At 49.8% G+C, this 14875-nt stretch overlaps 1 protein-coding gene across 1 annotated transcript; it reads right to left on the bottom strand.

The window, feature by feature from the left end:
* Positions 1-484: 484 nt before the first annotated feature.
* LOC718378 (folate receptor gamma-like) lies at positions 485-6103 on the bottom strand. The gene is made up of 5 exons (XM_077963640.1): positions 5942-6103; positions 2646-2660; positions 1549-1722; positions 886-1021; positions 485-780 (listed from the first exon to the last, which is right to left on the bottom strand). Exons 1-5 carry the CDS (start codon positions 6101-6103, stop codon positions 536-538), a joined length of 732 nt encoding a protein of 243 aa, XP_077819766.1. The 3' UTR covers positions 485-535.
* Positions 6104-14875: the final 8772 nt, after the last annotated feature.

Raw genomic sequence — 14875 nt, 5'->3', positions numbered from 1 at the left:
AATCCCAGCACATTGCGAGGCCAAGGAATGAAGATCACTTGGACCCAGAAGTTCAAGAGCAACTTGGGCAACATAGCAAGACTTCAGTCTCAAACAAATAAAAACAAGGCAGGTGTTTATCAATTAGACCCTCCTCTCCAACCAGTATCTCCTCCCAGCCCACATCTAGTCAGGGAAGGGGAAATAAACTGTCTTCCTCACCTGAAGCCCAATAACTCATCTCCTGTTTCTGCCCATCTCCCCTCCACCTGTGCCCTTGTCCATGTGTAGTGTGGGAGTAATGAGCTTGGTGTGAGGGGAAGGGTCTCAGGAGAACCAGATTAAGGGATGGATACCTAGATTCTGGCTCAACCTCCACACCCTGCTTCCCAGTGAACATCAAGCCAGTTCCAGCCTGATTCGGGGCCTATCAGTAGGAAAGATGAAGCAATGTGTCCCTCCAACCCACTCGTCCCCAGATTACAAGACACAAGACACATGTGGATTTGTCTAGTAGAATAGGTTGTCGGAAGAACCCCAGAGGACCCTTCTTGGATCAGGAACCAATAATCCCATGGGACGGGGCCCCAGCATTCATGGTCGCAGCATAGAACTTGGCCATCTCCTCATTGGCGTTGACCTGGGCTGAGTCAAACCACATCTGGATGCAGCGGCCGCTCCCTCCACTGTAGTTACTGACCTTGAAGGAGTGGCTCCAGAGGCCTTCACAAAGGGCAGCTGGAGTGGGGAAGTAGGACTCAAAGGTGCGGCAGAGGGCCCGGGCCGGACGCTCATTAATCCCTGAGGGAGGAGAACATAAGACCCTGAGCTTCTGGGCCAGACTGCACCCCTCCCAACCCTAAAGCCCCACTCCCACTCCTCATCTCGTCTCCTCCCGGCCCTCACCTGAGGTCCAATTCCAACCTTTGTGCCAGTTGCTTTTGCAGGTGTAGGAGGTGCGACAGTCCTCCCACCATCGCTCACAGTCCTCTTTGCACAGGGGCACATTCAGGATGCGCTCTTTGCGCCAGCTCTGGTTGACCTGAGTGGGGAGGAGACAGAACGCTCCTGTCAGCCACATATCTCAGCAGCTTTATCCTCAAAGGGGACCAGAGCTGTGGGAGGGGGCAGAGCATCCACCACCCTCAGACCTGAATTCCTGGACCAAGCCCTCCCTGCAAGTGGCTGGCAGGCTCTGCCCTCTGCTGAGGTTAATGTTTTGTTTTTGTTTGTTTGTTTGTTTGTTTTATTTCTGAGACAGAGTCTTGCTCTGCTGCCCAGGCTGGAGTGCAGTGGCACGATCTCAGTTCACTACAACCTCCACCTCCCAGGTTCAAGCAATTCTCCTGCCTCAGCCTCCCAAGTAGCTAGGATTACAGGCACCCACCACCACACCCGGCTAATTTTTGTATTCTAGTAGAGACAGGGTTTTGTCATGTTGGCTAGGCTGGTCTCAAACTCCTGACCTCAGGTAATCCACCTGTCTCGGCCTCCCAAAGTGCTGGGATTACAGGCATAAGCCACTGCACCCAGCTATGAAGTTTATGTTTATGGGAATGGCACTCATACCTGCCAGATCCAGGGCCCCAGGTTGGGTGAGCACTCATAGAGACAGGTGTCCTGGATAAAGTGACACTTGCAGGCGGGCTCCATCTTACCACAGTGGTCCCAGTTAAAGTTGTAGAGGCGGGAGGTGTCCTTGTGCAGCTCCTGGCTGGTGTTGGCCGTGCAGCAGGCATTCTTCTAGGGACTGCACTGGGTGGGGAAGACACAGGACTAAGTCCCTCCCTACCACAGCCATCTCCTCCATACTCTGGCTCCTCTGCCCCAGGTAGGTCATCCAGAGAAATACTTCCTGGGGAGGGCCCTTGAGGAGCCCCCACCTGGGGACAGAGGCAATTACACTATCAGTGCATTTTTCCCCTATTTATTTATTTATTTATTTATTTGAGACAGGTCTCTCTCTGTTGCACATGCTAGAGTGCTGTGGTGCGATTATAGCTCACTGTAGCCTCAACATCCTGTGCTCAAGCAAGCCTCCCACTGCAGCCTTCCGAGTAGCTGGGATTCAGGCCCATGCCACCACACCTGACTGTTTTAAAAATATTTTTGTAGAGACAAATAGGATCTAACTAAACTAAAAAGCTTCTGCACAGCAAAAGAAACTACCATCAGAGTGAAAAGGCAACCTAGAGAATGGGAGAAAATTTGTGCAATCTACTCATCTGAAAAAGGGCTAATATCGAGAATCTACAAAGAACTTAAACAAATTTATGAGAAAAAAATCAAACCACCCCTTCAAAAAGTGGGCAAAGGATATGAACAGACACTTCTCTTTTTTTTTTTTTTTTTTTTTTTTTTTTTTTTTTTTTTTGAGACGGAGTCTTGCTCTGTAGCCCGGGCTGGAGTGCAGTGGGCGGATCTCAGCTCACTGCAAGCTCCGCCTCCCGGGTTTACGCCATTCTCCTGCCTCAGCCTCCGGAGTAGCTGGGACTACAGGCGCCCGCCACCTCGCCCGGCTAGTTTTTTTTTTTTTTTTTTTTTTTTTTTTGTATTTTTAGTAGAGACGGGGTTTCACCGTGTTAGCCAGGATGGTCTCGATCTCCTGACCTCGTGATCCGCCCGTCTCGGCCTCCCAAAGTGCTGGGATTACAGGCTTGAGCCACCGCGCCCGGCCGACACTTCTCAAAAGAAGACAATTATGCAGCAAACAGACACATGAAAAAATGCTCATCATCACTGGCCATCAGATAAATGCAAATCAAAACCACAATGAGATACCATTTCACACCAGTTAGAATAGTAATCATTAAAAAGTCAGGAAACAACAGGTGCTGGAGAGGATGTGGAGAAATAGGAACACTTTTACACTGTTGGTGGGACTATAAACCAGTTCAGCCATTGTGGAAGACAGTGTGGTGATTCCTCAAGGATCTAGAACTAGAAATATCATTTGACCCAGCCATCCTATTTCTGGGTATATACCCAAAGGATTACAAATCACGCTGCTATAAAGACATGTGCACACGTATGTTTTGCGGCACTATTCACAATAGCAAAGATTTTGAACCAACCCAAATGTCCATCATTGATAGACTAGGAAGATGTGGCACATATACACCATGGAATACTATGCAGCCATAAAAAAGGATGAGTTCTTGTCCTTTGTAGGGACATGGATGAAGCTGAAAAACATCATTCTGAGCAAACTATCGCAAGGACAGAAAACCAAACACCGCATGTTCTCACTCATAGGTGGGAACTGAGCAATGAGAACACTAGGACACAGGAAGGGAATATCACACACTGAGGCCTGTGGTGGGGTGCGGGGCTGTGGGAGGGACAGCATTAGGACATATACCTAATGTAAATGACAAGTTAATGGGTGCAGCACACCAATATGGCACATGTACACATATGTAACAAACCTGCACGTTGTGCACATGTACCCCAGAACTTAAAGTATAATAATTTAAAAAAAAAGAGAGATGGGGTCTCACTATGGTTCCCAGGCTAGTCTCAAACTCCTGGGCTCAAGCAATCCTCTCATCTCAGCTTCCCAAAGTGCTACGATTACAGATGTAAGCCATCATGCCTGGCCAATATTGGCTTTTAACGGAGCATAATGGAGGGGAGCCACTCTCTGGGAGAGTAATTATGGTTTGTACAGTTCTTAATGGTTGAAAAAGTTATTTCATGTTATTCAGCTTATTTATATTATCCATTTTTCATCCAGCCAATATTAACTGAGTGCTTATTAGACATCAGGCACTGTGCTAGGTCCTAGGAACACCCCAGTGAACAAAGCAAGTAACATCTCTACCCTCATGGAGGGTATGGTTTTAGTGGGTGGGTGGGCTGTGTGTACAGGGAAGACAAAGAACACTCAGGCATAGAACACAGTAGGTGCAAAGTCCCCAAGGCTTTTGCACTTTATCCTTTTAACAACCCAGTATGAATCCTTACCCCCATTTTTACAACGTTTCAGTAAGCTACACCTGTGGTATATAGTAGGGTTAAGATTTAACTCAGGACAGGGAGGAGAGGAACCTGGCCCAGGTTGTGCAGGAGGGTGGAGGTCAAGGGGCTGGTCTGGTTTTCCCAGGGTCTGGAAGTCCGGGCAAGGAGACTCCAAATAGATCCTGAGAGTCGTGGGGGAACAGAGGAGCTGTAGCCTGCACGTAGGCCTGAACCCGGACTTGACTAAATGTGGGAAAGGCCATCCTAGGAAGGTAAATACAAGGCAGGCAAGACAAGCAGAAATGGTGGAGGTTTCTCTTTGGAAATCACTCTAGGCCTGGACTCAGAAAACCTGAGAAATCATAAATCAGTTGCATAAAATTTCTGGGATGAACCCTCACACCTAGGGTCAAGTGATGGCAGAGGCATGACAGGTCTGAGCACCCAGGAGAAACAACAGGGAAATCCATGGGAGTCGAGCCAGATCTACCCATCTCCCACACCCTGGCCCACGCCCAGTGCGGGCTGACACAGAACATGCTTTCCTGCCGGCCTGACTTCACACTTGCTTTTCCTTGGATGTCCCAACTCTTGGTCTTCCCGCAAGACCCATGCACATCATGGGTCTTGGGGATTGGCAGAGATGGGTTTTGCCAGTCAGGGTCAGGGGTTTCTGCCTCTGAAAAGAGTTACTGAATATAACGAAAAGTACTTCCTGGTTATAGAAGTGGCTCAACAAATATCACTCTCATATAGTTCATGGCCCTGAGCATGATAATCATCTGTATCTCTCAAAGTCTACATCTGCAACATTTCTTGGCAAAGAGTAGATGCTCTAGAAGGTTCTGAAAAGCAAATGAAGTGGTGGGCACAGAGTTTCCGTTTCAGTTTTAGTGGATGAAAGGGGTCAGGAGATGGATGGTGGTGACAGTTGCACAACCACATAAGCATACTTAATACCACTGAACCATACAGTTAAAAACGGCTCAAATGGAGAACTTCTTTTATTTATTTATTTTAAATTTTACTCCGATTTAAAAATAAGCAAATGGAATGTTGGGAATGACTCAGATGTCATGGGGCTTCCAGGCTGTCCTCTCTTTGCTTTAGCTCTCGGAGCCTGTCCATACCACAGTGTCTCCCTGGGCACATACCCCAGCCCTCTGGGAATGTGACCCCTTCTAGAGAGCAGACCAGGAGATCAGAGGAATGAAATACAGGCACTCTCCTGAGCTTGGAATTCAAATTGGAGCTCATACTCCCAGAGCTGCCTCAGTGGCCTCACCTGTGGCATGGGGGTCCTGGCCTCCCCTCCCCTTCCTTGTGGGCAGTGGCACTGCTGGCTCTGGCCACACTGGACCCGCCATTGCTCGTGCCATCACCCTCTGACCTGTGTGCATGCTGTCCTCTGCCAGACTGCCCTTCCCTGCTTTTTCCTTCTGGAAAACTCTTACTCATCTTCCCAGGCCAAGGCCAAGGGCCTCTTAACTGGGAAGTCTCCCCAGCATATCGGATTGGTTGCTGTCTCTTCAGTACCTAATGGGGGTGGAAACCTGGCCCGTTTGTACATGAAGGCTGCACCATGACCATGATGGCCCAGCTCCTCTTCTACTGTGCTGCTGAGCTCTGTGGGCTGGCACATAATTAAGGCTGGGAAAGGTATGGCCAATCCCTCTCCTCAGTTTCCACTTGCACCTGTACCCTCTGTAGGCCTATTTCCTCATTTGCATAAGTACAGACCACAGTGCACCCACCCTGCCCTTAGGGCATATTCACTGACATGGCCTGAGTGAAAGCACTTGGCTCATAGGCTCAGAGTCAGTGTTAGGTATGTGATTCCTTCATTACTGTAGACTTGGTGACCTCCCAGGGGAGGCCCTCCAGGATCACAGCAGCCATCTTCATTCCTTCATCACCTTCCACAGCTGACTTCTCCACCCCATTAACTTTTCTCTGTCAAAGGCAGCTGTCTCCCCTGCCGCAGACCCCACTTTATCCTCACCTGGCCATACAGCTCGTCCTCGGGACTGGGCTGTGCCTTGTGCTGCTTGGCGTTCATGCAGACGTTGAGCAGGTCCGTCCTGGCCTGCGCACTCCTGGGCTGGACACTCCCCACAGTGGTCACCAAAGCCAGAAGCAGCAGCTGCATCATCTGCCAGGCCATCTATTCCTGCCAGAGAGCCACAGTCAGAGGTGGACAAGGCCTGAGGGAGGGGCAGCAGCCACGAGAGTGTGTACTGTCTCCCTCTCAAGCCCAGATCTCTGCCCTCCCCACCCTGCATCCACCACAGGGCAGCTGAGCCAAGAAATGCAGGGTGTGTAGAGGTGAGAGGGAGCCCTTCCCCGGCCTGGAGGCAGGACCCTCCTCCTGCTTCCCATGCAACAGTGCTCTAGGTCCAGGCTCTGACACCAGCTTGCTCTATGATCATAGAGGGAACCATCGCCCTTGCGGACTTCCCCTCTTGCATTTCTCCAGTGTTTTATACAATTCCTCTCAAATTTTCACGAGGAGGAAACACAGGTGGTGGCCTGCTGATGCAGGAGTGAGACTCTGGACAGCCTCAGGCTTCTGCTTCCTCAGCCCGTCCTCTTACCCCAGGGCAGCTGAGGTTTAGATGCCCAGGGAAGCTGAGATGGGGACAGCAAAGGCCATGGAGCTGTCAGCTATTGTTCATGGTCCCAGAGCAGATGCTGTGGGAGGCAAAGGGATGGGGGCAATCACACCTCACCACTCACCCCTCCTGGGTCTTGGGAAATTACCCAGGCAGAAGCAGGCTCAGAGGTTGGGGGAGGCCAACAGGTCAGTGGCAAATGGAGGAGGGGGCTGAGCAAGAACAGATGGTGGTTGGCCAGTGGAGGCAAAGACAGCAGAGAGCCCAGCCTCCCAGGAGATGGGGAGGTGCTATCTCACCTCCCATCTCTCATCCCCACTTTTCCCTCCGTCCTGTTGCAGGGCCTTACCTCTGTTCTCAGCCCACCTGGGAAGATGGAGTCTCTCCCACCTCCCCACCTACTTTATAATCCCATCCTGCCTGCTTGGTTAGACCCTCTGTTAGGGAAGGTGCACAAGGCTTTGTCTAGGAGACAGCTCAATTGTCTTTCAATAAGGACCCAGTTAAATTATGGTACATCTACCCCGTGGAATTTAATGTGGTAACAAAGAAAGAGGAAGCTCCTGATGTACAAATATGGAAAAACCTCCATGTGGAAGAAGGAAGGTGTTTTAATTTAATTTAATGTAACTTAATTTAGGAGAGCTAAGTAATTAAACATGAGGCCAAAGTACGTAAGACAGTGGCAGTCTTTTATTGCAAATATGCACACACTCTCAGGCGAGGTTCTCTGGTCCTCAGGTGTTGGGGGCCAGGGAAGTCGTGCCGGCGCTCTCGGGTGATGTTCTCCGGTCCACAAATGCGGGGGCTGAAGAAGTCACACCAGCACTTACCAGCAGCAGACTTTTATGCATTGGTACTGGAAGGGGGAGGGCAGTGGGCGGGATAAGGGCATGATAAGGGCGTCTCCATAGGCGTGGCCAGATAAGTTTCGATCTCTTCAGATTGACATCACCTGGCACATGCTCGATTGATCTGCATCTTCCTGGGGTGGGCTGCATTTTCCCACGCACGTGAAAGTTGGTGAGGAAGAACCCAGAAGCAACATGGATTGTGCCTTCTTGTTCACCTTCCTCCATCTTGTCCTTTCTCCCTCACCCAAACAGTCCAACCTCTTATTGATTATAAGAATTTGGGGCACCGTTGTCTGTCTGGCTGCTTCCTGCTGTTAGGGGGCATAGTTAGGGTCTGAGGTTGGCAGTTGGGTGTAGGGATGCAGGAGCATTTGGTTGAAGGTGACTCGGGTGATCTCTTGGACCCTGGGTCGGAGAAATTTTATTAAAATGGGAGCAAAATACAAGGCAAGGCAGAGGATTAGTATGGGAATTAGGAAATAACAAAGGGCACCTTGCCAAGCTAGGTCTTCTATGAGAGTAAAAAGTTGGGAAACCTACTGGTTGGGGGATGGGTCGGGAAGGAGGGTGTCTATGGGGTTTATGAGGGAAAAGTCAGTTAAGTTAAGATGAAGAATGGTGAGGAAGTGGGAAAATTTGAGGAGGGTGTTGATCCTTGAGTAGAACCTGGTCACCTGGAGAAAGGGAAGGGGAATAGATGTTTTGAGTTAGGTTAACATGTCTCATCCCAAGAGGGGGTGGGACAAGAGGGCATGATGAGGAAAGAGTGGGCAAAGCATGCATAGTCCAGGCAGTAATTTAACATTGGGGTCTGGCGAGGGTTAGACGGTTTACCATCTACCCTAACTACTGAGATAGTGGATGGCTGGCCAGGACCTCCATAGGTTGACAAAACAGAATAGGTAGCCTCCGTATTGATGAGAAAAGAAATGGGCTTACCCGCTATCTGTAGAGTTACCCTAGGCTCGGCGAGGGTGACCAGGGTCTCCGAGTATGGGCACCGTCAGTCGTCGTCCAGGTGTAGGAGCTGGAAGGAGCCTTCCGGCCTTTGAGGAGAGGCACCACGTTGAGGCGCAATGCCTGCCCTGCTGGCAGGGCAATCAGACTTCCAATGTCCTTCCTATTGGCAGGTTGGGCATAGCGTGGTAGGCAGGTGAGGATTTGGACACTGTTTTGCCTAATGCCCAGTTGTGCCACACTTAAGGCATGGATGAGATGGAGTGGCCGGCTTGGCCTGGGGACACTGGTTTGCCTAGTGTCCTGGGTCTCCGCATTTATAGCAGGAGCCCTTGGGAGACTTGCCCTGTGTCTTCCCTGCTGGCAGAGTGGGCAACGCTGGTTGGAGGGCAGCCACTAGAGCTTGCACCTGAAGCACAGCCCTTCTTTTCTCCTTGTCTAGCTCTGCGGCCTCAGCTGCTTCTTCTCTGGAGTTAAAAACTTTAAAGGCCAATTTTCCTGTATGGGGGTCTGAGGCCCATCTTCAACCTTTTTTTGCTTTTTTCGAATATCTGAGGCTGACTGGGAAATAAAATAGGAGGCTAGGACAGCTGCCCCGGCTGGGGAAGTGGGCTAGCTGGGTAAATTGGGCCAGTGCCTCTGTAAGGCGATTTAGGAAGGAAGCCGGGTTCTCATCTGGGTGTTGGATAATTTCCTTTAATTTATCAAAATTGACCACTTTGTTAGAGGCTGCCTGCATACCGGCTAAGAGACATTGAATCATAATGTCCTTCCTACGGCGGCCAGGCTGCTGCGGTTGGTAATCTCAATCTGGTTCTATGGACGGGACAGCCATCTCTCCTAACAGGACGGTGGCGTCGGTTAAATGCCATTGATCTGCATGTTGCCTGGCGGCTGCGAGAATGCACTCTCTTTCCTCTGGGTTAAGAGTGGAAGTAAGAATGACATGTAAGTCATGCCAGGTAAGGTTATATGCTCTGGCCTAGGTATCGAAACTCTTTGGAATATTAGGTGGGGTTGGCTGAGAAGTCGCCAAGTCGTTCTTCAATTTTGGAAAGGTCAGCCAGGGAAAAGGGGACGTGGACTCCAACCATGCCTTCGGCTCTGGCAACTTCTCGGCAGGGGGGCCAACAAACTAGCAGGGGAGGTTGGAACAGACTGACCAATAGGGTAGGTTAAGACAGGCTGACTGTTAGAGGGGGTTGGGGCAGGCTGACTGGTAGAGGGCTGACTAATGGGGGCCGCTACCACGGTCTTGGAGCGAGTGTGGGTGGAAATGGGAGAGGTAAGAGGAGTGGCTGAGGGAGGAGTGTCGGGCGGGGAGGTGGGAGCTCCATAGGGAGGGGTGAGAGGAGTGGCTGAAGGAGGAGCGTCGGGAGGGGCGGTAGGAAGTCCATAGGGAGGGGGGTTGGAAAGTCGGGAGGGAGGTCGCCTGCCGTCGGCCCCATCTGAAACGGAGGTGGAGTCCTCCTCAGTTGCTGAGGTGGGGGCCAAGGGCCGGGTTTAGGGGTTTAGGCTAACAAGACCTGGGCCATTTAACATTGGGCGCACAGGTCTGGGCAAGAGCGCAAGTCCTAAAAGCCTTGAACATAGGTAATTTCTGACCACTTTCCGAGCCTCTGGCAGAAATTAGGGAGATCTAATTAAAATGTTACGGTCTAAGGTGCCTTCAGGCAGCCATTGAGACTGGTTGTCTAATTTATATTGTGGCCACGCCACAGTGGAGAGTAAAATCAGTCGCTTTCGTTTAAGATCTTACTCTAATTGTAAAGTTTTGAGATTAGTTAGAAGACACCCTAAAGGGGTGTCTCTAGGTATTTTGGATTGGGGATTTCCTATTGCCTTTCTCTCGCCTATAGGCGAAAACCGAACTCTACCTGGCTACAAAGCGTCCTTTGGAGCCACTAGAGACCAGGAGGCTCCTGGAGCCGGAATGGAGATTACCTCCAGGCAGATGTCTCCGTCCTAGACGGGTCCCACACGGACTGGAATGGAGTTCCTTTGGGCAGACGTCTCTACCTTTGGGAACTCTCCTGTGGGTCACCTGGTGACCTAAAAACCTTGGGCCTGCGCAGGACTTCTGGCCAAGAAGTATGAGAGGGAGGCAAGAGATACTCACCTCTAGGAGACTTGGAGGTGTGGAAAGCGATGTCTAGGTCCTGGTCCGTCCGTGGCATGGAAGGAGGAGGCTCCTTGGACCTTAGGGGGCCCTGAGGAGGGGTCTCTTCCTGGGTTTTTGGCATGCCACAGTGGAGAGGAAAATTAGCTGCTTTCGTTTTAAATCTTGAGTTAAATGTAAGGCTTCTAAGTTTTGGAGAGGACACCATAAAGGGATGTTCGTAGGGATTTTCGATTGTGAGGATCCCATTGTTTAACCACCAGAAATGGAAACCGACCTCATGCAGTGGCAAAGCGTCCTTTGCCGCTGCTGGAGACCAGGGGCTCCTGGAGCCACTAACGGAGAATTGAGGAACTTCAACATGGACGTCTCCAAGTTGAAGACCTCACTGCGCCACAGGGTGGCTATGTCCTTGGGCATACGTACGACTCTAGGCCAAGGACATGGAAACAGATGGAGATGGTTAACAAAGGGGAGTACTCAGCAAAGAAGAAATTCTCAGAGCGGCACCAGTGGAAAGCTGGAACACTTGTTCGGTGTTCGTGGCTGGTTGGGTTGGGAGCCGGTTTGCTGTGGAGGAGGTTCGTTAGACCCTTAGGGGATGTTGAGGAAGGGTCTCCTCCTGGGTCGGGTTTTGGCACCAACTGTTTTAATTTAACTTAATGTAACTTAATTTAGGAGAGCTAAGTAATTAAACATGAGGCCAAAGTACGTAAGAAAGTGGCAGTCTTTTATTGCAAATATGCACACACTCTTGGGTGAGGTTCTCTGGTCCTCAGGTGTGGGGGGCCAGGGAAGTCGTGCCGGCGCTCTCGGGTGATGTTCTCTGGTCCACAAATGCGGGGGCCGAAGTCACACCGGCGCTTACTGGCAGCAGACTTTTATGCATTGGTACTGGAAGGGGGAGGGCAGTGGGCGGGATAAGGGCGTGATAGGGGCGTCTCCGTAGGCGTGGCCGGGTAAGTTTCGATCTCTTCGGATTGACATCACCTGGCGCATGCTCGATTGATCTGCATCTTCCTGGGGCAGGCTGCATTTTCCCGTGCACGGGAAAGTTGGTGAGGAAGAACCCGGAAGCAACATGGATTGTGCCTTCTTGTTCACCTTCCTCCATCTTGTCCTTTCTCCCTCACCCAAACAGAAGGTGCAGAAGAATGCTATGTAAAAAAAAAATTCTGTGTAAAAAAGGAGGAGTTAGAATATCTGTGTTTGCAGGAGAAAATGCTGAAAAGGTATGAAAAGAAACCAATAAGGTGATCACCTGGGGGAAGAGGACAGCATCAGGGATGCGAACTTTCACTGTAAGCCTTTGTTGTTTTGATTTTTGGACCAAAGTTATACCTTATTGAAATATGTATAGGTATGTGTGTATGTATACATAAATATACAAAGTAGGAAGTGAAAATACAAAGACACAGAATGATTTATCTGACTTAATAATAGTTATGTAAATTCCAGTAACACTAGAATGCACACAACAATGGTACATTTAAGTTAAGGATACTACACATGTGTTTGCCAAAGTATGAGTGTTCTCATCTCTGGGTATACATCTGGTCAGATTCTATGCATTTACACCACATATATCCCATTTCTGTGCACAAATGGTAGCATACTGTTCTATACTTTGCTTTTTCTGGGTAGTTTCAGTATACATTTATGCTTTTGACAAAAACCAAAACCCTCATGAACCAAAGCTGTCCACACTTGCTCTCTTGAGTATTGTTGTATGTCCATTTTCAGGCTGCTGAAAAAGACATACCCGAGACTGAGCAATTTACAAAAGAAAGAGCTTCATTGGACTTACAATTCCACATGACTGGGGAGACCTCACAATCATGGCAGAAGGCAAGGAGGAGCAAGTCACATCTTATGTGGATGGCAGCAGGCAAAGAGAGAGCTCATGCAGAGAAACTCCTGTTTTAAAAACCATCAGATCCTGTAATCCCAGCACTTTGGGAGGCCGAGACGGGCGGATCATGAGGTCAGGAGATCGAGACCATCCTGGCTAACACGGTGAAACCCCGTCTCTACTAAAAAATACAAAAAAAAAAACTAGCCGGGCGAGGTGGCGGGCGCCTGTAGTCCTGGCTACTCGGGAGGCTGAGGCAGGAGAATGGCGGGAACCCGGGAGGCGGAGCTTGCAGTGAGCTGAGATCCGGCCACAGCACTCCAGCCTGGGTGACAGAGCGAGACTCCGTCTCAAAAAAAAAAAAAAAAAAAAAAAAAAAACCATCAGATCTTGCGAGATCCATTCACTCTCACAAGAACATGGGAAAGACCCACTCCCATGATTCAGTCATCTCCCACTGGGTCCCTCCCACAACATGAGTGAATTATGGGAGTTACAAGAAGAGATTTGGGTGGGGACACAGAGCTAAACCATATCATTCCACCCCTGTCCCCTCCCAAATCTCATATCTTCACATTTCAAAACCAATCATGCCTTCCCAACAGTCCCCCAAAGTCTCAACTCATTTCAGAATTAACTCAAAAGTCCACAGTCCAAAGTCTCAGCCGAGACAAGGCAAGACCCTTCTGCCTATGAGCCTGTAAAATCAAAAGCAAGTACCTGGGCGTACAGGCATTGGGTAAATACAACCACTCCAAATGGGAGAAATTAGTCAAAACAGAGGGGCTACAGGCCCCTGCAAGTCCAAAATCCAGCAGGGCAGTCAAATCTTAAAGCTCCAAAATGATCTCCTTTGACTCTATCTCTCATATCCAGGTCACACTAATGTAAGAGGTGGGTTCCCATGGTCTTGGGCAGCTCTGCCTCTGTGGCTTTTCAGGGGACAGCCTCCCTCCCGGTTGCTTTCACAGGCTGGCATTGAGAGTCTGCAGCTTTTCCAGGCAAACAGTGCAAGCTGTCAGTGGATCTACCATTCTGGGGGCTAGAGGACAATGGCCCTCTTCTCACAGCTACCCTAGGCAGCAACCCAGTAGGGACTCTGTGTGGAGGCTCCAATCCCACATTTCCCTTCGGCCCTGCCCTAGCAGAGGTTCTCCGTGAGCACCCCACCCCTGCAACAAACTTCTGCCTGGGCATCCAGGCATTTTCATACATCTTCTGAAATCTAGGTGGAGGTTCCAAAACCCTAATTCTTGACTTCTGTGCACTTGCAAGCTCAACACCACGTGGAAGCTGCCAAGGATTGGGGCTTCCACCCTCTGCAGCCATGGCCTAAGCTCTACATTGGCCCCTTTCATCCATGGCTGGAGCAACTGGGACACAAGGCACCAAGTCCCTAGGCTACACATAGCACAGGGTCCTGGGACTGGCCCATGAAACCATTTCTCCTTGACCTCTGGGCCTGTGATGGGAGGGGCTGCCAAGAAGACCTTTGACATGCCCTGGAGACATTTTCCCCATTGTGTTGTGGGTCAATGTTCCTCTTGTTACTTATGCACATTTCTGTAGCTGGCTTGAATTTCTCCTCAGAAAATGGGTTTTTCTTTCCTATTGCATTGTCAGGCTGCAAATTTTCTGAACCTTTATTCTCTGTTTCCCTTATCAAACTGAATGCCTTTAACCACACCCAAGTCACCTCTTGAATGCTTTGCTGCTTAGAAATTTCTTCTGCAAAAAAAAAAAAAAGAAAGAAAGAAAATTCTTCTGTTGCCAGGCGTGGTGGTTCATGCCTGTAATTCCAACACTTTGGGAGGCTGAGTTGGGTGGATCATCTGAAGTCAGAAGTTTGAGACGAGCCTGGCCAACGTGGTGAAACCCTGTCTCTTCTAAAATACAAAAATTAGCCAGGCATGTTGGTGAGGAAAGAGAGAGACCCTCTCATATTGTTTTATATTCAGGACCTGTTTTAAGAAAAAAACAATGAAGTAAAACCAAAGACAGGCAGCCCGGTGCCAGGCCCAGAACCAGGCCCGGGTCTGCCTGGCCTAAACCCAGTAGTTAAAAATCAACTCATGACTTAGAAACCAATGTTCCTGACATTGTACAGAAGAACACTGTGAAACTCCCGGCCCTGTTCTGTTTCTCTCTGACCACCAGTGCATGCAACCCCTGTCACATACCCCCAGCTTGCTCAAATCAATCATGACCCTTTCATGTGAAATTTTTAGTGTTGTGAGCCCTTAAAAGGGACAGAAATTGTGCACTCCGGGAGCTCAGATTTTAAGGCAGTAGCTTGCTGATGCTCCCAGCTGATAAAGCCCTTCCTTCTACAACTTGGTGTCTGAGAGGTTTTGTCTGCGGCTCGTCCTGCTACATTTCTTGGTTCCTTGACCGGGAAGTGAGGTAACTGACAGACGGCTGAGGCAGCCCCTTAGGTGGCTTAGGCCTGCCCTGTGGAGCATCCCTGCGGGGGACTCTGGCCAGCCTGAGTGACGTGATCCAAAGAGCGCTCCCAGGTAGGCAATTGTCCCGGTAACACCAC

The sequence above is a fragment of the Macaca mulatta genome, chromosome 14, assembly GCF_049350105.2.
Source record: "Macaca mulatta isolate MMU2019108-1 chromosome 14, T2T-MMU8v2.0, whole genome shotgun sequence".
NCBI lineage: Eukaryota > Metazoa > Chordata > Mammalia > Primates > Cercopithecidae > Macaca > Macaca mulatta.
The sequence above is the reverse complement of the archived record's forward strand: the minus strand, read 5'-3'. Positions and strand labels throughout refer to the sequence as shown.

Coding starts and splice junctions, on each gene's coding strand:
- LOC718378 (XM_077963640.1), bottom strand. CDS start 6,103: ATGGCCTGGCAGATGATGCAGCTGCTGCTTCTGGCTTTGGTGACCACT. Junction 1,022..1,548: donor TGGGGCCCTGGATCTGGCAG/GTATGAGTGCCA, acceptor CTCCCCACTCAG/GTCAACCAGAGCTGGCGCAA. Junction 781..885: donor AGGTTGGAATTGGACCTCAG/GTGAGGGCCGGG, acceptor CTCCTCCCTCAG/GGATTAATGAGCGTCCGGCC.